Raw genomic sequence first — 26,754 nt, 5'->3', positions numbered from 1 at the left:
CAAATGGGGTGGGGGGCGGTCAGGAATACTGTCCATAACACTGAGTACACCCCAGCTGAAAAGGTGCATCCAAGAGCCTTTTATTGATTTACAAAGCCCTCAGGGAACAAGAAGGATAAGGGCTTAAAAGTATCTCAAGGGGCAGTGCACTGAAACATACAGTGCACGTGTGTGTGGGTTTGTGTGTGTGTGTGTGTGTGTGTGTGTGTGTGTGTGTGTGTGTGTGTGTGTGTGTGTGTGTGTGTGTGTGTGTGTGTGTGTGTGTGTGTGTGTGTGTGTGTGTGTGTGTGTTTAATGGGAATAACTGAATGAAAGGAGCATCCGTGAAGCTAAAGTGGGAAGACCAGCAGTCAAGAGCTCTTCTTGGTGAGGAACGAGCCAGCTGACAGAGATGTGTGGGGGTAGTTTGAACTGAGAAGCGGAAATGAAGGGATATTAAGGGGAGAAATAAGCATGAGTGCCGAGGGGGCTGGATATATCACGTGTCTGGATTTAGCACCAGTCCTTCTACCTCCTACTGCTGTATCTTTGTAGGCTGTTCAGCAAAGTGGAAGAGGAAAAAGTGGGGGAGGAGTGTGTGCATTCACGTTGGAAACAAAGTATAGTATGTTGTAAGACTTTAAATTCTTATGCAAATATCATAGCATACTAACCACAGCAAAGGGCATACTAATATCATGTGAATATTTATAGTGAAACCAACTCAAGTTCAGCATGAAAGTAGAAATGTCATGCTACTTTATTGAGCGGTTCATATTATTTACGCGATCCCATTTATCTAACAGCAACAGTTGGCTTCTAGTCACTTTTCAGATCAACATTCTACATATAAAGTTATGATCAGTTCATAAAATATAATGTATGTTTATATAATTTAACACACACAACCCATCAAGTTAAGTTACCAGTAACTACATTTCAACATCTTTACTGTTTACGCATCATTACTCATTTTTATTAATATTAATAATATCTGTATTGTCCTAATACTATTATGACTGTTGGCTGCTATACCTCGGTTATCCATTCCAACAAGAATCTGCACTTATTGTAAATCGCTTTGGATTTAAGGGTCGGCCAAATAAAATGTAATGTAATCTGTACGTTATTATGTAAATGTGTCATTTTATTTGCATTTAACGATACAATCAACCCACTGCCACACAGTAGTCCACTATGTTACACTCATTTTATTTTATAAATGCTGCTTATTTATATTTACCCTGAATGTGTACTTCTGTAAAACATTTTTTTATTTGAAATACTTTGTGCATTACTAATAGTGTGTTATTCTCCTCTCTATACTGCTGTAACAATGTAGATTTCCCATCTGTGGGACGAATAAAGGAATTCTGATTCTGATTCCAAATAATAATGAATATCCAATAAAGTCCAATAATATAATTATATATTGGGTTTATAAGAAAAATTATAAAATAACAACATCAATATAATAATGAAAGCTCACTTTTCTTACTACTTTAAATTACAAACTGCACTTGACTGAAATATTTGAATTCATGACTTTTACTTGTCGTTAGGCGTTAATTGCTAGTTTTACATAACATAATAATCCTTTAATTATCAAATTACCCGCCACTATAAAGTATTAAGTTACTTCAAGATTGTGTTGGGGGGGGGTTACATTATAATTGCATACGTTTTCAGATTATACAAGTTTAGCCTAAAACTAAGCAAGGAGATTTAAAAGACCATCGTAATAAGCATAATTTAAGTCTATTTAGACTCACATTTGAATATAGTTGCCTGTGTGAATTCTACAGTAAAGAAATACCCTTACTGATGAGGGCTACAGACTTCTTAAATGAGTATTACCGTGACATCTGGATGATTTGATATTACCTACAAAAAGACATGTGATGCATCGTCAGTTTGAAGGGGCGTGTGCTCTGGGCGCGTCTTTCTGAGGAGTGTCTGAGTTCAGCCAATCAGAATATTGACGTGCTGTCTGTGGGCGGAGCCTCCCCGCCTACTCTATTCAGTCCCAGCTGCAGCATGCTTTTGTTCAAATTCAGAAGTCACAGTCGGTAGGCGGCTTTCCAGAGGTTCTCGTTTACTTTACACAGTCATAGTGTTAGTAAAACGCTGACAACACCAGTATTTATCTTTAGGTGCATTCACCTTCATGTATTTTTGAACCATTACTGCCATTTTTGGGAACACAAAATATTGTTGTTACACTTTGGTCGTGTGAAGTTCTTCTAACAGGACAGCAAGGTGTATCGAGGGAAGAAGGGAGTTATATTTTTTCCTGAACCCGTTCTCTGTTGGTTTTGCTGGAGTACTACTGCTGTCATGTACAGTTCCTAGACATTTTCTTTATCAGAAAGGAGAGACAGTAAGCTTATGCAACCCTTCATCCTCCTCACTGGATATCTATGGAGAGGCTGTCCTGTATGCTCTCACGCAACTCTTGGAGTTACTTGCGGCCGACACAGCACCGTGAATGTTGAATTCACCGACCTGGATATCAGAAGACGACACACATAACCTCATTTGAATGCCTTTGCAAGGAGTTTGCTGGTTTTTGTGCTGCAGGAAGGGCTTCAGTTTGCTCGGACGGGACTATGGGGAGAAAGAGGAGGAAGAGTCTTTTGAATTGCGCAACAAGGAGGACTTGACTCCCAATGGACGGGTAAAAACTCTCCACCTGCAGTACACTACACTTCCTGTGCATGAATACTTCACATACACAGCTAATATACATGTTCAAGTCTAGTGGTGGCTGTCAACTGTCATGTATGTCTTCTTGCAACTTGGCTTAGCTTCAGAAACATTATATCAGTTGAGTGCAAACAGACATCAGTTCCTAATATGAATATTATTAATTTGTAAGTTTTGGATTGGAACTTCAAGGTATCCATGCAATCTGTGTATATTGCCCACATTTTAAAGTTGCATGCTACAGTGTTTTTAACTGTTCAATCCTAGGCTCTATCATTGTTGAAGGACAGAAAATGTGCTGCTGCTTTTGCCAGCTTGATTTTTTGGTTTTGCACGTTCCTGAAGGCTTGGGCAACATTGAGCAATAGCACGTGCACACACAAACACACACGCACACACTCTAGCTGTAAAACCCAGTGTTGAAGTGATTCTGTGTGTTAGGCCTCCCTGCTCAATTGCAAATAAGACTGTGGCCTTGTCTTCTCTGTAATGTTAGTCATCTGATCAGGCGCAGAGAGTTCAGCATTGTCCACCCACTTGTGAGGGGGCATTGTTGCCTGGAATTGAGGTAGGCTCTATCTGTAACGTACATCCCTTAATGTACAGCCTCTTAGAATATTACACCTTTATGTATGTATTACTGTGTGCTAATCCTCACATCAGATTCACCCTTTATAAGGAACATATTCTAAAAGGTGTTTTGCCTTTGCATTATGTTACATAATAACATAGTCTTAGGTATTCTGTGCTGCTGAGACATGGTTTATACAAACGGCATGTCTTTGTAGGTGTTGTTAATGAAAGTAATACCACCTACTTACAAAGCCTGATCATCTATTAAGTGGCCCATTTGTGTGCTTGCATCCAACCAGTGTAACACTACAGAGATTTGCATGAAAAAGTTGGGAACAGAATGATATGTTTTACATGGTTATTGCCTCAACAGAAGTAGCAGCCGCCAGATAAGAGCAACATCTGTTGCTCAGGGGTATCCAGAGAGGCATTTGTGTAGCACTCTTCTTCTTGGCAAACATCCCTGTCTTGGTCATAATGTACCATCTGCCTGGCCATTGGCAGTCAACTGTACTCCATATTTACAATCAATACGAGATCATTGTAGCATGTCCATATGGAGGCGGCTGATGATTAAAGTGAGGCACAAAGATTTCCTTTTCTTTTAACTTTCCCAGATCCCTCATCAAAGTGCATCCCGTGCTCCATCTGCAGAATAATGCTCCTCTTGGGAGGCTCGGGTTAACGTTGGTTGATAGAATTGTTGTTGTATATCTGAGCAGATTACCTTGATTGAGGGATTGCATTCTGGCCTGTCTTTAGTCTCTTGAGAAGATAAGTTGAATAGCATACTACTGCACGTTTACTGTTATGCCTCAGTCCAGTTCAACATTTTTAAACTAGTGTAATTTTTACACAAGAATAAGTCCAAAACAAAGCTGCTACTATCATTTTTGTTATCGTATATGACTGAAGTCATAATGCTTCTCTGTCTTTAGTGCTGTTCTATGCCTTGCAGTGGTGTTACATCACTGATTACAGTTGTGGTTCTATTGCTTTTTTACTCATAACTCTTCAAAACAACATTGAGGAGAATCATGACTTAATCTCACTAATTTGACCTTTTCAGATAATGAGAAAAACCTAATTAGCAGGAACCAGTTAGACAATGTTTTCCATAGTAACCAAAGTAAACTCTTCTTTTCAATGAAACAAGTATTTTTCTGTTATACGTCCACATTGGTGTTGAAGTGATTGATTATCAATTCCCTGATGTAATGAGTGCAGGTAATCAATTCACTTCCATAAACCTGTTTCCTCTGGATATATGTCATTGGTTCACTTCATGCTGGCTATTGTAACTCTGTGTCAATAGTTCACGCTAAGCGAATAATTAAAACCACAGCTGCACCACTCTAAGCCAATATCATCAGCTGACCCACTCTTTAACAACACAATTGGTTGTGCACCCCACAGCCCCTCCCCTCAGAATATACAGATCTAACAGATTCTGTTTGGCTTTCCATGGTGTTGTTAACGAAGGGGGTGGGGCGAGGGTTGAAGATGGTCTACAGTGAGTCCCAGGGAAATCCCAATTGAAGCTTGAGAGGCCACATTTTAGCCGGTTAGACCTCCCTGGGTGTACGCGTGTGTGTCTCCTTTGGGCTTTGTAACACTGAAATACTCCATTTAGTAGGCCTCTGTTCAGTTCCTGCCAGAGCTGACCGCAGTAACCCGCAGGTCTGGTGGACTCTCCCTCGCTCAAGACATCCAAAACCTTCACCACGCTCTCCTGCGTTGTTTTCCAAAGCGCTGCCAGAGGATCCCATGACGTGCAGCATCCATAGCACCAAAGCCATAGATGACGTACTGTTCTTTGCCAGGACTCTTTCTCACTGAGGTTGGAATCATGAGTCAGTGCTGACGTTTGAGCACAGGGCCATGTCAGAACCCTGTCCCTGCATGTTTACAGTCCTCATTCAAAGAAACTGCTCTCCAACAGCTGCCCAAACAGTCATTCTGAGCTGAATGCCCCCAGTGTTGGGACAGCAAGCCAGTCATTTTAGGACAGGATATCCGTCATTCTCTCTTCTTTCCATATTTATTCAGTTTTTACGCAACATCCATTCAGGTTTACCAATAAACTACTACCACAGAGTGTTTAGGACTTTACAGTTGTAAGTGTGGGCCAGAGCACCGCACTGTATCCTGTTACTTGACAAATGGGCACAGTCCGGCCTTGGTAAGAGCAGGTCCCCTCAACCGTCACTACTGCCCTCTGTCTTCAGCGGTGTCATGGTACACTGGTTTATATTTGGTTTCCGTTGGGTCTCTGCCCCACCACCTCCAGGCCACACATCTGGTCTTCAGGCCGACACTGGCTGAGCCCAAGCATTTCCTCCTGGTTACTCAGCCTCCCAGGAGAGCTGAATGAGAGAGAGTAGACTGGAGGGGGGAAAAGCAAGAGCGGAAGTCAGCCACGGAACGAACACATCACGGCATCTTTCCCTTTTTCCCTCCGTGCTCTGCTTTAGTCTGGAGTGATTCATCCCATGCCTGTCCAAAGGGAGAGCTTTTGCCAGGTCTCTGCATTGCACGCTATCCTTGTTCCCCATCCCACAGCCCATTAACCATATTGGAAAGCTATTTTCTTTCTGTAAATTGTCACATTTTCGTGTATAATTAGTGAAAATATCTGAACCTAATCTACCTGACTCATTCGTTTATTGATCCTCTGACAAGTCTTACTCGAAATATTACAGCTTTGCAGTTCTTGATTTGATCAGTATTAATGTGTCCTTTTCTTTCGCGTTGTCTGTCTGCATTTTTTTTTTCTCTGGAGCTGCTTGCTTGGTAGAATGTATGTATGGTTAACGGACAGGGGTTAGGGAGTTACCGCACACACACTCTTTCATTCACAAGTCACCTTCTGACACGGTTCAGTTATTCCTGTCGGTCTGGTTTGACGTTTACTGTACCTCACCCCGAGTAAAACATTAATCAAATCTCAAACCTCATCTTTCCGACATTTGCCAGAGTCCAACTGTCTTAAAAATATAACCCAGATGCCATGCGAACCTTTACATTTGCAGTTAATTGTTCCTTTGTTATTTTTGAGCAGTCCCAAAAGAAGCAGTAGACTTATTTTATCGCAGGGCAAGGGCTATACTTAGGCTGGTTTTCCCAGTTGTAAAGTGTGGTGTGTGAATTGAGAGGGGCCCAGAGCTGACCTGGATACTGTTTCAGGTAGGCCAACACCCCTGAGTTGGGCCAGGGCAGCCACAGGGGCTCCAATCTAGATTGGAACATTTTTATTTTACTACACAAAGTGTTGTTTTCATACAAGCCCCCTCTAGAGGCTCTTTATTTTTCCCACTCGTTTTCATCAAGCTATCAGCAAACTTGTGACACTGTAACATGCGGATAGAAAAAAGATGCTGTGAGTGCAATCTGAAAGACTGATGTTATTTTTAGGTTGACAACCTTCTCAGAGGAATGAATGTTCTGAGAAAAAGCCTTTTGGGGTTTGCTGGTTGGGGTGCATGCTCCTATTACACACATTATTCTTCTGTTCCCCACTTCTGTATTAAATGAGCCTGTTTTGAATTAGGGCTGCACGATTTTGGGAAAAAATCTAATTGCGATTTTTCTGACAAATATTGCGATTCGAATTGCGATATTTGTTTTTAAGCGACCCAACGGAAGTTTATTGTAAAATGCGGCCATAACTCCGGCTAGGAATGTCGTATCAACGTACTCCCGTCTCTAGCACCCCCGCAGCCTGAGCTCCGAGTGAAAGAACTAAACTTACATAAAACTTCCGTTGGGTTGCTTTAAAGTCGAGCTTCAGTTTAAGATTCACCCTGCAATAGATGTAAACATGTGATGGAGCATTACTAACCTGACTCGGATGATTTGTTTCACCGAACCATCTAGGAAAGCTCCATTGGAAGCCATTTGGAAAGGGCAGGCACTTTCAAAAGCACTTGGCAGGTGATTGGATCAATCTGTCTATCACCTTCTATCATGGGCCGCTTCTGATTGATTAACAATGGCTGGTACATGTGGAGCACAGCACTTCTGATTGGTGTGGATGACTGACACACAAGAAGAAAAAAGAAAAACAATCGCAGGCTTTGCGATTTGATAATTGCATCATTTCAAATTTCGATTTAAAATCGATTAATCGTTCAGCCCTATTTTGAATGCCATATTCCTCCCCACTAGCTCACTCCTTGCAAGTGAAAGCCAAGCATTACAGGAACAGAGCAGCTATGTGCTGAGACTGCCAGGAATGGCTGTATGCTTTACTGTAGCGTGGCCACTGAAGGAAAACTATTGAAGGATCACTCAACCTGTTGACTAGTTCTAAGGAAAGGCTACTGTTTGTGTTGCATTATCATCTATTTACCCTATTCTCTCTTCTGTTGACAGAGTCCAGCTGAAGTGACTGTTTCTCAACCAACTCGCACAGCCAATGGAACAAATGGGTAAGGAATGAAAAAAGCGGTGTTTTTTTAACAGGTATTTTAGGAAGTAATAGTTCCTTATTTTACTCATATGCTTCCTCTGAGTGCTAGGGAGTTCTGTATCATCCGGCAGGCCCACACGCGTGCAGGCCCACACGCGTGCAGTCCCACACGCGTGCAGGCCCACACGCGTGCAGTCCCACACGCGTGCAGGCCAATCCCTTGATTTTTACTTCATCTGCACCATGTATGTTTTCTCATGGGGCTCTCCTTATTTGCCTAGCCCTGCCACATGTGCTTAACTAACATCAAATCAATGCACATACTCACTTCAGACACACATGCAAGTGATACAAACTAACATGTATATTGATAGATGATCTGTGTTGGTCTTAAATAACATGTTTTTAATGTTAAGGGAGTATCAGAGTAACTTTGATTGATTATGGATAATGTCAATTTTCATTCATTAACCTCTTGACTGGTTGAGGTTTGCCATTTCAAGTTTGGCTGTTGTTTGGGGCTCCATTGGCCAACAATATGTCAATCTTCAACATAGATGAGGTTCCTTCCAATCACTGGTAACTCCATCCTGCTTCCAAATCCAATCACTTTGTTTATTTTAAGGCTGAATACTCGAACTGCCCTTTACAAGGAACCTCTATGCCTCACACATAATAACATTAAAATGCTCATGTGGTTGACAAGTGAATGCAAGTGCCGATGCAAAGGAGTGATTCATGGAGGGCTGGATCCAGACGATTAGTGCAGGGCTGTGATCTCAGACAGTGATGTAGCCAGGATCTGCTCCATTCTGTCTCTGGCATCATGCGCTTATCACCCCCCCGCCCCTATTCCCTCAGCCACAATCTTTACTGTACATCTGCCGACTCAAAGGCGATGTGTCAGACTATCATACAATGCTAATGCATGGACGAGGGTCTGCTTCAGTTCTCAACAAGAAGAGAGCAGAAGCAGGGTAGGGGAGCTGGAGCTGGGACATTTTGTTGCAGGTATACAGGATGTGCCGTCTCATGAAGTTTAGAGGGAAAGAAGGAAGGGAAGATGGAAGGAGAAAGACAGGCAAACTGAACTGGGTGACTCAGTCCTACCTAAGCAGCACTCCCAGAAGAGGTGTGGCTCGGATGTGCGTGCGTGTGTCACTTCTACATTATAGTGGAGGTGGCCTGAGGGCACATGGCACAATTAACTACAGGTTTTGAAGGGAGTGTGTTAAAAGTGTTGCTGTAATCATCACACTTAGTGCAGAGATTTAGAGAGGGATGTGCTTGGTCATTACCTGGCCAATGACTGGACACGCCTGAAAGTTCAACTGTATGGGGGCGCTGATAAGTCAGGGCATTGTTATGTGGTGAATGGTGCCATACTTTTATTTTCAGTGTCATGTAACAGGCTGGACAGCCCTGGGTTACGTTAATTGAATTGTACAGTCCAAAAGGAGACATTTATCTCAACTTTTGATTTGAATAACGACCCAGATGTGATGGTGATGAATTACAGGAATAATTGTTATCCTAGTAGATTGAGGTTAATATGGTAATGCTCAGATTATTCATCATGGTGCTGGCCAGAGTGGTTTGGGAGGGAGATAACTAAACCAATTTGTTAAAACAGTGTGTGCCATAAGGGTTCTCCATAAATAATGGGAGTGTTTTGTTTTAAATTGTTTGTGAACATATATTCTTAGTCATGCTCAACCAAGAAAATACCATGCTTTGTTTTCGTTATGCACTTTGAATTATAAGGATTTGTGTTACCCAAACATAGCTGCAGGGCACATACTACACAGTCAGCTCTATTCATGATCAGTCATTCAATCCGGTTTTACTCATAAGAATAACATACTCTTGCTGATGGGACACGGAACAATCAATGAGACATGAGAAAGAGGGTGGAATGTTTTGGATGATCTTTAATATATATTGTATAGTACATTATCTTTATTATTAACAGGTATCTACATTTTTTTTTTGTGATTTGTTGGAGAACATTTGTTTTTTAAATCTGTGATAATTGACTTCGCACTGCATTTTAGTTGCAAGAGACTCATATGTTTAATAAGTAACCCAAAATGGTTCTCGAGGTATACATAGTCTCATCTGTCAATCGAGAAATTCCAACATCAAGTATGAACAATTTAATGTTATATCAATCATACCACAACACAGTGAATTATTAGCTCTTTAAGTGGACTGATTTGTAACTGCAGAGAAGCTGCAACAACGTTTTTCCAATGTGAACATCAGTTTGGCCTATATGTCAGTAGTCCTATTATAGATTTGTTGTGTGTTTGCGCTGACCGCTCGCAGTTGCAGGCAGCATATTGAGTGTGTGGGTGATGGACAAATGTGTGCAGGCATGCAGCATGGGGTCTCCCCTGTCTGTCTCTCAGGCCCCGTCCACTCCACACGGAGACGAAACGGGTTGTATCCGCTAATTTTTTTTATCGTATACCCAACCTTTTTTGAACCGAGAGCTACTTTTAAAGTAGCCAGTCTGCTGAGATCTACCAGTCCAAATATAGAGGCGTAGCCATTACTGACAGCCTACTACCAGGTAAATACACACTTCTACTTGTATAAAACTGACCTTTGTACGATTAATACTTCATAAAATACTGCAGATCCTTTATCTTACCTCTTTCTAATCTACACACAAGTATTTAACTGAAGTTACACAACAGAGTTGTTGATACAGAGTTGGAGTTTATTCACACGTCACATACTACAGTGGGTAATGTTTTCAAGAAACATTGAACAGTGCTGCCACATATGACACAGGAAAAAAAGAAAAGACTCTGAACCCTTTCTTTGCCATTAAAATTAGGTTTACTAATAAGACAACTCAGATCTGAAGCTACACAGGAATCTGCAGCCAAAGTACAATAAAAAAGACAACATTAATAGAATCAAACCCTTTTTTTGTTGCATTTTATTAGAGTATACAAAGAAATGCCTTTAAAATAGGATGCAAGCAACACTAGTTTCTTAACCTGAATTGATAATAGACTATAATCAATTTAAGTTTGCATTCTTATACCATGTTGTACAATAATTATAATGAATAAGTTCAAACAAACTAAAACTTACAGATGATTAATAACGGTATCTAACTTGAGTTTTTATTATATCAAAAACCTGTTGAAATGCTACTGTTATTTTTACTGTCCCCAAAAAGCGCGTCTGCAGCCTCCAGGAATGCTTCTTTCACAACTTCGCCGTCTTTGAAAGACTTCATGTGTTTCGCAAGAACGTGACTGACACGATAAGATGCTATGGTAGCAGCCTTGCTCTTGTTGTTGGGCCTGGTGAAAATGCACTGCTGTGCATTTAGCTGTCCTTTCAGGCCCCTCCCCTTTTGGGAGCGTAGGGCAGAATTAGGAGGGAATTCCGTCTCGTAGCGTTTGCGCACTGTTTTGAAATGCCGCTCCTAAATTACCCTTCTTCGATAAAGCCACGCTCGCATTGCAGACGAGACAGATGGACTTTGAATTGGAATAGATACAAAAATAATCATCCTCCCACTCGGAGTGAAAATTATATATTTTGGGCTTTTTTGCTTCTGCCATAATTGCTGTCTTGTGTGTGAGCGGACTGTCACTCCTGTTGACACGGACAACGTCAGCAAAATAGTGCCCATTGCCCACCAGCCACGCCCCGACACATGGGGTCACGCCGGCCAATCACAAAGCTTTGGTGCGTTCAAGTGCATTATTCTGGCACGGGAAGATTATGTTATAGGACATTAACTGTCTATTTTTAGACACATCTCGCGATCGACTGGGAATCTCCCCGATCGACTGGTTGGACACCCCTGGTACAGACGGTTCGTCCACACGAGGCGGAAACGGAGCCGCGGAAACGGAGCCCTCAAACGATACACTTTGATAACAGCTCCCAAAGTGGGTAGGTCTGGGGACGAAACACTTGTGGCTCCCTGTGTACGCCCCTATACGATCATAGCCCCACCTCTCCTGCTCAGCCCCGCGTCATTGCTGATGCGTTTCGCCAACAACAACAACAATGGCGGGTCACAGGGTTGCGTTCGTGCTCTAGACGCTACTGACCATGCTACAGATGTTAGTGCAGAATCTACAGCTCCTCTACCACAACCATCAGCAACAAGTGGACATGGAGAACTACATGAACTACATGTTGCTAAATCCACCACGGAGAATAACCAGAAGGGCAACCATGCTCGGGGGGTCTTATTCGCTGCTTTTGGTGTATTTTGTGGCGGAAATACAGCGCCACTTACAGGCCCAGCATATGTACTACAGTGTCTCCAGCGGGTCGAGCGGTCTCGTGTGGACAGACACGTTTCTTGAGCCGATTCCGTGTGGACGGAAGACTTTTTTGATATCGACTTTGGTTCGTTTAGTTTTCGTGTCCGTGTGGACGGGGCCTCAGTCAGCTTGCTCCCTCCTGCTGTGCCCACACTCAAGTCTCTCTTACATCATCACTATTTTCTCATCCCCACTTTCCTGACTCTCAAATTCCTTCTCGAAGCTGGGACTGAGTACAGAGTACAAAATGAACCAGAAGTAAAGTGGACACTTGAGGACAATCTTCCTTCTCCCCATTTGTCCATCTCCTTTCTCATTAGCCCCCTTTCTGCATAGTCAACAATTGACAGTTGTATTTTTAGTGTGGGCTACAATGGATGAAAGAGACCAGTGTATCAGAATGTATTAATTTTATGGTTGTGTGTGTAAAATCCGAGAGTGTAGGCATGAAATATTTGGGTGTATATGAAAAGCTTAGTAGTGGGTCTCTGGTGTTGACGTTTTTGAGTGTCTGTCAACTATGCAATCATCACAAAGCGGCCCAGTTTAAAACATCAGAGCATTTTGATTGTTTTTATCCACCTTAATGTCTCACAGTGAGAGTAACTTTCTTCAAACTAAAGTCACTTTTCTTTCAATCATAAAAGTTATTGCTGATAAACACACTCCTTGTGTTGAAAAGTGCTATATAAATAAACTTGCCTTGCCTTGCCTAGTAACAAACTGGACTTCCTGTCACACACATGCACCGACCCCCTCATCCTCCCTCAAAACATGACTTTTTTTCCTCTCCCCTCTCCCTAGTCCAGAGTTTCTTGGCAGTGGTCTTGAGTAAACAGCGTATTTTTAGCTGGAAGGTCATATAGGCCCAGTCTTAATCACCACATTCCCATTTTCCCACCAGCCCAACTTCAGCCAGAGGCCCATGAAGCCAGGCCAAGTAATGTGGGGGAGGGGATAAAGACTTGAGAGAGAGGAATGGTCTCTAAAAAGAAAAACTGATTATCTATTGCTGCAGTATGATCCACTATATTTTAATGAAGGTCGTCTTGGATAGTGGTATTTGTCCTTGGTGCTCGTTCAGATGTCTCATAAACATGTAACTTGATATATGGCTGTAATTTGTGTATAGTTATATGGAATTGGACATCAAACAAAGGCAGCTGGTTTGAGGTCATTTCTTTGAATGCCTTTTTGGACCCATCCAGACCTTTCATCCGTCACATAAATCTCCAAGAATTTCTGTGACGCATCCGCACAAAGGTCGTTTTTTGTAAATGTGCATGTTCTCGTGGTCACAAGGACCCGCTTTGTATGCTGAAACATGTCTCCACTGTTTCCACTACGGTCACTCAAGCCCGACAGCAAGGACACTACTTCTCTAACTTTAATTAGCGTCTCGGCATTTTGATTAGACTCTGGAATGAAATCAATTACTCATCGCTCCAGCAGCCTCCATCAGACCGACACTCACAAACTAATCAACTCATTGTTCTGCTTATACTCTTAAGTGTGTCACTGTCACCATGAGGGCTGCACCGAATATGCTATGACCTTATTTCCGTAAGAGCTATTGGTGTCAGTCCATAAACTGTAGATTCGAGTCAAACTTTGCTGTGTTAACATATAGTAACATACCACCCTGTCTGCTTTGGGCATTGTAATGCTCCCTAACCAATATAGGCCAAGCAATAATTGATTTATTGGAAAATAAATCTATGTATTAATCAACATTAAAAATGCTCGCTATTGCAGGTTGGACTGATGTAGCTATAATGGCAACTTTGAATACATTGGCATCAGAATGAATTGGAAACAACTTCACTATTAACCTCTCCACCACGCTCTTTCAGAACTGAAAGGGTGTGTACAGAGTGTCGGTGATTGACAGCTCCCTGAGTCTCTTGTTCACTTTGTGGCACATGTTAGGGTGGGACAACCTACACCTTTTTTCTTAAAAAGCTCTTTCAAAGTATGTGGAATTTGGTGACATCATGTAAATCTCCACCCAACTGCATAGTTTTAAAAAAGAAAGTTCAGGTCATTGATTAATGTGATGAGGTGTTGGTTGTTGACCTTCATCATTCATGACAATAAGAAGTAATTTGGTTTTGCAAGTTAGAAAAAAAAAGGAACACTCGCAGCTGATTGTTCCATCCTATTTATAAATGTTTTACACTTACACCTTTGCTATGTTGCCCTTTTTTTTCCAACAAGTTTACCACTTGTCTGTAGTTCGACTCACATCTGAACTCTATATTATTACTGTGTGGATTGGGTATAAAGAGATTTGAAATTGAGAAAGGGCACACACAAACTAGTACTTGTAGAAGTAGATAAATATTGAAGAAATGTTCATCGTCGGCCAGTGACTTATTAGCTTCACACCATACAGTTTCTCACTTCTCACAAGAGGCAACAGGATATTTAAACTCAACAGGATGAACATATGTGCTTTAGATTTATTATGGAATCAGATCTATGGTTAGTACATATAGGAAATTATTTTTTACTTTTTCATGACTTTCACATTGCTCACTGTTTACGTGCTGACCGATGAGATCTGATCTGAAGATGTTTTCACTTTCATAAACAAATAATCTGGAAGGTGTTTTGTTCCATATGCTGCATATTTTCCTTTAGAAGCAAATTCACTTTTCTGTTTTTCTAAAAGTGTAAGCTGTATAATGCATTGATCTCAACAAGACTCAAAACACAGAGCAAAACAAATACCCTGATTTTTGACAGATCCCAAGCTTAATCATTCAAAAGATGCTTTGCGTCTGCAGAAGAAAGAGAGGTGATGTCTGTGTGTAGCTGTCCACTCTATTCTCCGTGCTGTCTAATCCCCATGTCAAATTGTTTCCTGCACTCCACAGGAAGTTACCCACTAAAGGCCCCACCGTCACGGCTTTTGCTGGGGTTTCTGGGAATGTGGGGGTGGTAGCATTGTGGTATAGTATGGGTTGATGGAGGTGGGGAGGTTTAGGGCTGCTGGACAGCTGTGGAGATCCAAAGCACAATCCTCAAACTGACTCTTTTAGGGCAGTGTCTAAATTGAAGGTCCGGCTAGTTTGTGCTGCTAAAGGTCAAAACCTGGGATTTAATGGTTATTTACAAGGCTTAAAATAAGTAATGACGTTGCGCTAACAAGTATTTCAGTGTAAAAAAAAAAGATTGTCAAAGGCCAACGTTTCTTAGAAATCTTCACACATGACAGCCAAGGTTAATTTTAAACTCCAAGGATATTGCTCCAAGATTTATGACCATGTGTACCACATAATGTTTTAATAAACCATAACATTTAGAGTAGTGTCTTTAGGACTGCCTTTTCAAATCCTGCAGTAGGTTACACCAGTTGTTTTGAGGTTCATATTGGTGTATAGTAAATTCAGATTTTGAGTGTAAGGATGCCCATCACAGACGGCTCTAATGTAAAGATCATAAACACCACAGCAGGCTATATTCTTCAGTCGAGCCGTAGCTTTTCTATAGATATTATTCCTCTCTCATTTTCCATACATAAACTATCTCTGTCTGCGTGCATGTCTCTGTTATACTTATGTAGCAGGGGTTGTTAACAACCTCAAATAAGATACGTCGTTACATTTCTGTTTGCATTTGAATGCCTATAGATGCAGAGGCTGTCTGAGTTCCCTGAAGGCTGCTGTGGCAGACGTTATACAGACTGACTAAGAATAATGTGACAGGATCCTCTTGACTCTCTCCTTCTCACTTCTGCTCTCCAGTGATGTCCTGAACCGCTTCACATTCACATGCAGGAAATCTGGCTCCGAGTATAGAGTTTCACTATGTCTGAATATTAGCTTAAATTAGAGACTGGTGCCAGCCTGTTAAGATCTATAACAGATAATACATTTAATAAATTGTATGTATTTAAGCATAATAATTAGGCATAGGTATTACAATCTGATTGCGGCTTAAAAAGTATTATGATATAGTATGTAATGATATAAATACCCTTTTTATTACTTTTTGTCAACATCGCTTTTATCTAATAAGATTACGTTTTCAGTCTGTTCATCATAATTCATTCGTTGTTTTGCAGCAAATCAGTATTGTCAAGCAGGTAAATTGTCTCAGTCTGTCATCAAAAAGCATGTATGCGGCTCGTCTGGTCTTCAACCTTCCTAAATGTTCCCACACCACGCCGCTCCTCCACTCCCTTCACTGGCTTCCAGTAACTGCTAGAATCCACTTCAAGACACTGGTACTTGTGTACCATGCTGCGAATGGATCTGGCCCTTCCTACATCCAGGACATGGTTAAACCGTACACCCCAGCACGTGCACTCCGCTCTGCATCAGCCAAACGGCTCGCTGCACCCTCGCTGCGAGGGGGACCCAAGTTCCCATCAGCAAAAACACGTGGGTTTGCTATCCTGGCTCCAAAATGGTGGAATGAGCTCCCCATTGACATCAGGACAGCAGAAAGCTTACACACCTTCCGGCGCAGACTGAAAACTCATCTCTTTCGACTCCACTTCGAGCGATAGAACTACTAACAAAGCACTTATATACTAATAAAGGACTGGCTTACCTAAAGCCAGTTGAGTAGCACTTGAAATGTTTTTGCTCTATGAAACCTGATGTACTTATATGATTCTGTTTTCTTCAAGTTTTTATTTTGTTGGTCGAACGCACTTATTGTAAGTCGCTTTGGATAAAAGCGTCAGCTAAATGTAATGTAGTCATACATGATACATGCACCTGATACAGTTTAGAAATTACAACTAATCTTAATGCAAACATTTAGTGTTTGAAGTTATATTTGCAATACAATCCTAATATTAGGCAATATTTGAGGGTAATGTCACAGAGGTCAACATGATAAAGCATGGTCCAGACAGGAATAGGTCAGCGCACACTAAAGGAAAGGAAATGGCCTTTGGAGTCATGTAAGCTGAGTCAAAGCAGATAAGGCTATATTCAGACTCATTGATTTGCTGACTTCCGTGAGGAGCAACCTTCCGGAATTATCAGATCAATGAGGACGTAAATCAGCTGGCAAAGGAGAAGGTAACAGGAGGCCAGATTTCCCTCCAAGGGAGGGCTCCATTCATTTCCTGAAAGCAATGCCTCCAGCAGGGCGACAGGAAGAAAGGAGGGCTTTGACATGCCGTGCCTCACATGCTAGTTAGGTCAAGGAAATAAAACAAATAAACAAACAAGTAATTAATAGATAAATAAATAAGCAGAAAATAAAACCTACAAACAATCTAATGGACTGAAATGGGCCTTGGCATGAGATAAGGTCTGAATTTTCCACAATATTGCCTGACCAGATGTTAAACCTTCCTTTTATGTTCAGGAAGCGGCACATAACTTTCTGAGGCGTCAACAGATTTACAGATGTGGTTTTTATTTTCTTATCTTTTTTAATGATGTTCAATTTTAACAAACTTCATCACCAAACCCCCCCCCCCCCCCCCCCCCCCGAAAAAACTATATACAAAACAGAAAAATCCCACCCTTAAATAACAACGAATGCTAGAAAATATTGAAATAAAATCAAAAGGAAAATAAATAATTAGATGTAAAGATGTTTTTGATGGTTCTGGTTTGAACTATCTGAGGCTGTGACCTCTTGAACCTTCTGCCTTTCTCTGACCGGAGTGAGCTGGCTGACTGCGAGTCAGGCCGGCGTCGCTCTGTCACGTTTATTTTCAGTCGGCGCGGTGGCCAAAGTGTTAAAAGAGAGACGAGCTGTCCACAGTGGCGTGGTATTTGTCAGTGTGTGTTTGTGAGCGTGCGTGCTGCTAGGGAGGGAAACTCGGAGAACGCTGGAGGACAGATATTCATGGCACTTCTTCCAGTCCCCTATGTGTGTGACCCCCACCTAAGAAGCTTGTAGTTGGCACAGTGTCATATGGGGGAGGGGGGTGAGGGTTCACAGCCAACTGTGTTTCGGCAGGCTAATTAGCTATCCAATGGGAGGGAGTAGTCAGGGGAAGACTTTGAGTTGAGAGAGAACCAGAGTTATTTACATTCTCCTCTGCTCCTCTACCCAGGCACACTGTCTCAGAGGGGACTGAAGAGATGAAGAGCCTGATCATCGAGAAGAATAAGATGGGCCTGGAGGAAGATCCCGAGCTGCTGGTCAAAGGTAAGTCACATGAAAACAGCCTTACTGAACTTCCTTAAACTGTATGTTCTCTGTTTGATTGGCAATTACTTTTTGAAGCAAACATGGTAAACATTCACTATAAAGTATTGTACTTTAATGTCCAAACACACTTGTGCTTCTGTGACGAAGAATTTCCAAAATTGGGACCAATAAAGTATCTATCTACCTTTCTATCTAAATTGAATATTTTGGATATGCAAAACATCCCATTGGAAATTGAGATTGGCATTTATTTTCTATTTTCACTTCAGTTATTAAATTGGGTAGGATCATGCTGTTCTCAGTAAGTTGAGTATATATATGTCAGCACCCTAATTATCTCCTGATAAGTAATGTCACAGCCACTTGTGGCACAGCTGCTCCTACTCTCCCCCCCGCCTGCTCTGTTATCACGCAAGGATCGCTCCTGGCAACAGGAGTGCCGGCTTGGGTGTCTGATGCTTTTGAGGAATGATCTCATAGTATATTTGTGTGCTTTTATTTATTTTTATTTATTTTCTTGCCCTGCTACTCTCACAGAGTAAATGCCAGCACTTGGATAAATGACGTCCTGTTTAGAATGCCGGCAGTCAGATGGCCTAATTCTGACAACAGTTACTATGCACCCTTAGCTAGTGCCCCTCCCTCACTGCTCTCCCCTCTATGTCTGGTCGTACTATTTGAGGAGAAAAGTTTTCTTTCAAAACACAGAACGTCTACTTTCCCAGGGCACCGTCTCTTTGATTTGAGTTTTGACCGTGCCCTCATCCTCTATCCGATCACACTCTTACAGCCACCACAACACCTCAGGGCGAGAGATAATCCTTCTCATTTATCAGTGTGTGCTGCAGAAGGATATGTTTTCAACAGTTTCTCCATTAAGGCCATGTTCAGTGTGTTTACTTTTTTTCAGCAGGACGTCCTTAGGCTACATGGGGTTGATATTGCACCGTATGTAAAATGGGACACAAACATTGCGGATTTGTGATGGGAGGGTGCATTGTAATGGCCATTGAGTGGTGACAGAGGGAGATGATAAGACGGTGGTTTATTGATATACCCTTGTTGACCCGGTTAAAATAAACTGCTCCTAAAATGATGCAGAACTTGTCATGGTCAGTCTGATCCTATTTAGTCATGAGTTTTTTGATCATCAAAGTAAAGTTTGTCTGATTTTGTGATTTCAATATTTAAAATGTCTTATTTTTAAAGTGCAAAAGCCATACAATACTCATTTCTGTCTGTATGATTTTAGTCATTGTTTGCATATTTGCCAGCAGATTTGTGAATGAAAGAAATGAAAATAATTTCACTTTGAAGTGAGGTGTTTTTTTATTTATGGTTAATTTTATAATGTCATTTAAACAATCATGGAAAAAACGTTCAGTACTAAAGATAGGAGGTTTGCAGTCGAGCAATGGAAATGCACAGAGAGAGATTGTTTGAACAATCTGGGTCTGAAGGGGGCAGGGCATTTGGGGTCAGGGGTCACAAATGAAACAAATTAAGGGCGAGCCGTGGCCCCCAGGGGAGACATTAGCAGGCCACAGAGATTGGATCCAGATGGGAGACCAAGGGAGGGGTGTACAGGGGATGTGCTCCTCTCTATCCCTCTTTCTGTCTCCCTCCTGTTTTTCTGGTTCTTATCGCCCTGTTTAAAGTTTCCAAAAGAGCAGCATCTGTGGGACGTCCCGTGTCTGGACTGAGGCATCAAAGTAGCAGGCATGCCCTTCTCTCCATGTCTCTCCCCTCGTCAGCTTGTCTGTCTCCCCGCTGCACATCCAGTCTGTCAGCAGGCTCAGCCAGACTTACCTGCTTTTTATTTATCTGTTACACATTGGATTTAGATGCTGTGCCTCTCTGATGTGGTGTTAAGTACCTCCAGGGCCTCTGCTTTAGGCTATATTGGGTGGGTTCAGACCTTCTACTTATATCATATAGAAGCATTCTTAAACAGGAAACATAGCCTGAGAGGCTGAGCCTTTGCCCCCCTCCTCCCATTTTTATTTTTGAGTAGCAGTAAAAAATCCCAGCCTGCCTGGGAAAACCACTTTGAGGCAAGGATAAAGAACGGGGATAGAAGAGAAACGGTGAAGATGAAAGTAAATAGTAATTGAGAGTAGAGGGAAGAAAGGAACAGGCAGAGTGAGAGCTGTCTGACAGGTGGCACGCAGCTTGCTAACCACAGAGGAAGCTGTGATGCTGGCGTGGCGTCATTGCAGTTTTCACAGGGAAGGAAGCTAAAGGTACATTGCCTAATTGTTCCTTAAAAGCTCTCTTAAATATGCATGCACACGCCATATGAACACATGTGCACAGCCAGCCCACAAGTGGCAAACTGCCAGCATAAGCAGTGTTCGGCCCCCGCATAGAGACCCACCCTGCCTATGATCGGTCTAGGTGGCCTGCCTCCTCGCTTTGCCAGGCTCTCCATCAGCCCTCTGGATGAACTATGACCCCCTACCAGGACTCTACAATCCTACCTCTGTCAATTCTCCACGGGTGGCATCTGGACAGAGCTCTGCCAAACTACTTTATTTATTTACTCGGAGATAAAATATTTATTAGGGACAATTTGTACCCACCGATGAGGGGGCAGAAAGAGTTCACTGCTGTAGAACAGTGGATCCTGTCTTTCCACCCCTTCAGCACTTTGGGAACACAACAGTCTAGCAAAGTAGAGACCATTGGGCATGCATACTGTATGAGATGAAGTTATGTCTGCTGTACTCTCTCTGTCCCTCTGTTCCAGTACATCTTAATCTCACTCTTTCTCTTTCCTCGTATCTCACTCTGTCAACCTCTCATTATGTTGGCTGCATGCAGGCTTTAATACCTATGCCATTAGTTGGCTGTATTTTTATCCCCTAGTATTTACCCCAACAAGGCAGTCTCATACAGACTGCTTCAAACTTTATGGACGATTACATGCCTTGGGGATTATTCTTAGTGAAGACATGGTGCGGCTGTGCTGGTTCAGTAGCTATATGAGTAGCCCACCTACCGCCCAGACCTTTCGGGGAAAGTCCTGGTGTGCAGCTTATGTTCACATCATTTCTCTGACTATGATGAAGTAGAGGAAATCAAATTATATTTGCTGAATTGTGTTAACTGAAATAAGGATAAATTGTATATTATATGAATCTTTTTGGGAAAAGTATTTATTGTGTCATTAAATCCATAACTGGGTTAGGGTTACTTGTCATGAGTATTAAAACATGTTCAACTATATCCAGCCCAAATGATCTAGGCTGCTGATATAGAGCTGCAATAAAGTTGGTTAATCCACCAATTATTTACTTTATTTTACAGTTATGTCCATCACGAATTCCAATGTGTAAATGTACAAAACCCACATGTATTTAGTTTACTATAAAAGAATACAAGAAACGGCAGCCGACTCTGATATTAGAGAATTTTGAACTATAAAATATCTGACTTTTTGTTGGCAAGTGCCTTTTTATTTTAGAGAAAGAGTTGAAACTGGTGCAGATGACATGCTGAAAATGATCCCGAGCAGTAATTGAATCCGGATCTTCAGCTTGGGGGACAACGCCGACGTACAGGGCCCAACAGCTTTGACAATTGAGCCACAACATTTTTGTTCTAAAAATAAAAACAACTTAAACCATTGATCTATTTTCAAAGTAACATTTTCTGTTATTTGGCTGATGGATTAATTAATTAATTAATCATTGCTGTTCTGCTAGCATGTAAGCCACTGTGTCCCTTCATTTTGAAGTTGACTCTCAAATGATACATGTTTGTTTCTTTTTTCAAGGGTGGCTGTCACGGGAGGTGCGAGGCAACTGGATCAAGCAGCGCCGGTACTGGTTTGTGCTGAGCCAGGACTCCCTGGACTACTACAGCGGACAAGAGAAAGGAGCCCGCAGACTGGGCACGCTGGTCCTCACCAACCTCTGCTCCGTCATCTGGCCAGACAAGAAGACATACAAGGAAACAGGTGAGGGGCACACGGGATGCACAGCTGACTCCCATGTATTCTAGAGTAGAGGCTAATAAGACCTTTGGTAATTCCCCTCCTCGTTGTAGTGACCAACACATATTTGGTAAAAAAAAAAATGGTCAGGGTTTAAAGTGATGTCTTGCGGTCCCCTTTCCCATAAGTGCTGTTATTCTGAGTACGTTTGGGAAGCCCCAGCTGTGGCAAAAGGTTTGTCTACAAAACTCACTTCTGAGTAATCAACGGGGAACTCTCCCTTCCTTTTCTGGGATGAAAGCAACAAAGAGGAGACGGAGGGATGACTTGTCCTTTTTCTAGTCTCTGTATTAAACATGTCGCCTTCTTCCAAGTTAGTGCGGATTATGTCCTGCTTACTTTCCCAAACCACCTAAGATTTGTAACCCATTGTATAAACCTAAGCTCAAACATAGTTCTTACTAACTCAATATTCCAGGGGACTTTTCCAGACAGAAGTACTCTTTCAATAGTGGCTTTGTCACAAGCTCTATTTAGTGTTTCACTACTGAATGACTTTATGTTCCCTCTAAGCCACCGAGAAAGCATGACATATTTACTGTACTTCCTCTGTGTGTTTTCTGGTTGTCACGATGAAATATTAGTTCCCTTTTTAAAGGTTCCATCTTTGGCTTCCCTGATACTGAACAGCAGAGGTATTGTAAGGGCAGCAAACAATTTCAATACCACCATGTAATCATGGTGGTTAAACCTTTTACTTTTGGATTTGTGCTTAACCAAGAACCTAGACAAAGAAGGACGTGTTGCCAAGTCACGTAGCAGGAAAGGCTGATAACAGCCCTGGGGCTGCAGATCAGGCCAGACTGACTGGGGTATGTCTAATACTTCCTCTCTTCAATTAGGAAACTCACCCTCTCCTCTCATCTGTAGAATAACTGATGTTGTTTGGTCTTGGCGTTGACTGAGGTTTCTCTCAGGCTGACCTTTAATCCTCAGTAAAACCGAGAGAGGAAGTCATGGAAAGTGAAGCACGGCAGATGCGTGAGGTGTCCCATGCAGAGAACATTTCACTTTCCTTTACTTGAATTACACATTCAATGAGGTGCAGTTTGAATTCCCAGTGCCAGGTCAGGGCGATATGGCCAAAATGTTCTACCTCATTTCACATCTCTATATATTTCGCTATATAGAATAGTAAAAAAAACTAATTCCATATGAAATAACTACATGGTAAAGCCTATTATTGTTAGGTCTTGTGTTAGGAAAATACTTAATAAATCAAAAGTTTAAGTGAACAAATATAAACAAATATTTCAATTTAAGCAGTTTGTTTAACTATTGAACTGTTTGCTAATGTTAAGTGTGATCAAATGATATTCCCCTAAGATATTACACATCAGATTTTCAAAGAAATGTGATTTAATATGAGTTTTACCAATTTCTATGACAAAAGTGTTTATCAGGATATTTCAATATATGATTTCATCAAGATACAATTCTATTGGAAGCTGATCAATTATTATATTGCGTTATCACCCGGCCACAGTACCATTATTTAAAATGCTTTTTTGTGTGTTTCTTCCAGGCCACTGGAGCATCACAGTATATGGGCGGAAGCACTGCTACAGGCTGTACACCAAGCACTTCAACGAGGCCGTGCACTGGGCGTGTGCCATCCAGAAGATCATTGATACCAAAGCACCTGTGGAAACACCAACACAGCTCCTGATTCGAGACATCGAGGTAGGACACACACACACACACACACACACACACACACACACACACACACACACACACACACACACACACACACACACACACACACACCTCTCTTCCCCTGTTACCATGGATTCCACATGGCCTCATTGCGCCAAAAGTCCAAAGTTTCCTCTGCTTGCCTCAACATTTTGACTGATCTCATCCTATTCCTGCACACATGGACAATACATACTATAAATACCTGAGGCAGAGGGGTTGTGTTAAGAAGATAAATACATTTTCAGTTACTGAATGCCAGTAGACCAGTGGGATTTTTAAGGATGCATTTGCTTCACTTTTTCATGTGGAATGAGAGTGCATTAACATATTTTCAGACTGCTAAAATACACAGCATGCTGGAATCTCATTGACAGATGACTGTTCTTGCATCAGTCTGCCCCTGAGTTAAAGAGAGGGGCAGTTTGGGAAAACGAGGTGGAGGGGGGCTCAGCATGAAGCAGCAGGGCCAGATAAGCAGTCCTTTGCCTGGCCTCCTGTCTCCGTAATCTCCCAACGAGAGTCTCTAATCTCAAAGAGAGTGGTTAATCTGCTTGCCTCCGTCTGCCCCCGTCTGCTTCGCCCGGAAGGGCCAAGCTTACATTTTGGAGAAGTAGAGGGGGCCTGCTTTTAAAGAGCTCCTTCATTGTTTCACATGTCCCTCCCTGAAGTCTCTTCTTCATTCTTCTCTCTCACATTTTCCCCATCCCAGTCTGCTGCTTTCTCTTTTTCTCACTTTTACAAGTAGGCCCACTTTCTCATAGAGGTGAGGTATTTTCCACGTGCGATTGTGTGATGCGGACTGCAAAATCAAAGAACAAATGAACAGAAAAGGCAAAAAAAGTAGCTTATCTTTCAAGCATATATTTATGTTCCTGCCACAGACACCACGAGGGGAAGCAGGGATCGCAGTGTTGGCCTTGGACCTACAGCCAGAGGCCATAGAGAAAAAAGGCTAGATTAGATGGCTGACCTGCTCTAAAAATGTTCCACACATACCAGATATAGTACAGATAGGTATCCTATATAGATATATAGGACAGATATAGTGTTAAGGTATGACCTTGACTGTAAATATCCATCACAGTTAACACACATACATCCTAGCACAACTCTGACCAAGTATAATTTAGTTGTGTCACCACATAGTTTTCCTGTGCACTGAAGGATTATTAGTAACAGTTTTGGTTTGACCTCCGAATAGTCGTTTAGATAATCTATTTTAACTCCTGGTGTTTTTACAACCTGTTTTATAATCCGACTGCTTGTGTGTCTTGCTAACACTGACCTCATTGTAATTAGAGCAATGTTGCTGTATCACCAGATTTGAGCAAGTACTTTGCTAAGCACAATGTTACCATAACTGCAAAAAATGATGGACAAATCTGAGAAACGGTACCCACTTGTAATACACAAGAATTATAATCTGGAGGAAATGTGCTTATTTGCGCTTTATGCTGAGAGAAGAAAGTTCATTTTTAATTATAAAACTATCGCCAGCAGCAGAAAGATAAACAGATAGTCTGGCTCTGCCCATATTCAAAACTGCCACAGCAGCCCCTCGAAAGCTCACTTATTAACATGTTAACATTCTTTACAAAAGAATGGAAACTTCAACTCAAATGTAAGGTTATGTGTCAAACTATTTTTTGAAAAGCTGGCCAAGCGACAGACCGAGACTCCAGGTGTTCACATTACCAGTCTTAGTGCTAGTGTTATGCTAAGTAAGGCTACATCTTCATATCTACTGTGCAGACTTGAGACTGCTTTCAATCCCCTCATAGCTTTTGGCAATAAAGATAATATAGGCATTTTCTAAAATGTCCAACTGCTGCACATGTCAGGGAAACACCAACGGTGCATGTACAGTGTATGCATTTCATCTGGGATGCTCTGCCCTTATGTGTGTGATCCACACAGCAGCATCTTATTCCAGCATTTGCACTAGTGGGCACCAAACACCGTTGAAGAATGCGTCAACTTTGCCCCACTAAGGAGGGGGGAAAGCGGGCTTGTCTTGTAGCCAGAGAGACACAGTGGCTGGTTTGAGGGGGTTGCAGAGGCAGGGGAGAGCAGTGGCAAAGTTACTAATGAGCAACAGGTGCTAGAGGGCAGTAGCATGGGGGCCATCTGTGCTGCTGGAAGGCATCTATCCACATAGGCAGGGGAAGAGACAAACACACGCACACTAAACCCATTGACACCAGTCGATAACATATAACCTTTCAGTCATGCTAGTGTGGTTTGCTGGGTCATCACTTGACCTTCTTGCTGCTTTGAACGTTGCCAGAGCTGAATTGTGACCCTGGTCGAATCGACCCTGGTCACCTCTCGCAGACAAACACACATACTCAATCACCCATTCACTGACTTGCTTCCAGGTCGGCTGCAGGCATATTAAAGGCAGATTAACGCGTGTTATTTTCTGTGTGTGGACATTATTGTGACCGTTGTTTTTCACTTGTTTGCACCAGGAGAATAAGTTCCACCCAGAGGTAGTGGAGCACATCTACCAGCACAACCCCATCCTGAAGTACACTCAGGGCCCCCTGTACGCTCCTCTGCTGCCCTTTCCTTACGGCAGCCTGGAGCATACGTGTAAGTAGTTGACATGTTCACGTCATACATTATCATAGCAACAGTGTCTGAAGTTGCGGGTACAAATGATAAGAATGATAAACTAGATAAAGATCTAGTAGGTTCAGATCTACACTTCCTGAGTGTTCATCGAGCTGTTATCTTTACTATATTAACAGTTATTTTATGCTTTCCAACCGAGACTGACCACTCAAGCCTGTGTGTGCATTCTATTTTCTGAACACACTGCTCAAGGACTTTATTGCTAATTGGAAGAAAGTGTTATCTCTGCTCTGGTAGAATTGCTGAGAGGCAGCATTTAACACAATGCAACTCAGGGCTTTTTCTTATGCAAACCAAGGCTCAACCCAGAACAAAAA

The 26,754-nt window shown here is 42.0% G+C and overlaps 1 protein-coding gene across 1 annotated transcript in view; it reads left to right on the top strand.

Annotated features, from left to right (window-relative positions):
- Positions 1-2,039: 2,039 nt before the first annotated feature.
- The window catches only part of plekhh3 (pleckstrin homology, MyTH4 and FERM domain containing H3), a 29,585-nt gene continuing 4,870 nt past the window's right edge, over positions 2,040-26,754 (top strand). Inside the window, exons 1-6 of the mRNA XM_034089473.2 lie at positions 2,040-2,656; positions 7,633-7,688; positions 18,005-18,099; positions 21,881-22,063; positions 23,625-23,782; positions 26,272-26,395. Of these exons, the coding sequence (XP_033945364.2) occupies positions 2,522-2,656; positions 7,633-7,688; positions 18,005-18,099; positions 21,881-22,063; positions 23,625-23,782; positions 26,272-26,395 (751 nt within the window). The 5' untranslated portion in view covers positions 2,040-2,521. The remainder of the gene's footprint in view (positions 2,657-7,632; positions 7,689-18,004; positions 18,100-21,880; positions 22,064-23,624; positions 23,783-26,271; positions 26,396-26,754) is intronic.

This window comes from Pseudochaenichthys georgianus, chromosome 8 (genome assembly GCF_902827115.2).
Source record: "Pseudochaenichthys georgianus chromosome 8, fPseGeo1.2, whole genome shotgun sequence".
In the NCBI taxonomy this organism is placed as follows: Eukaryota; Metazoa; Chordata; class Actinopteri; order Perciformes; family Channichthyidae; genus Pseudochaenichthys; species Pseudochaenichthys georgianus.
The sequence above is the reverse complement of the archived record's forward strand: the minus strand, read 5'-3'. Positions and strand labels throughout refer to the sequence as shown.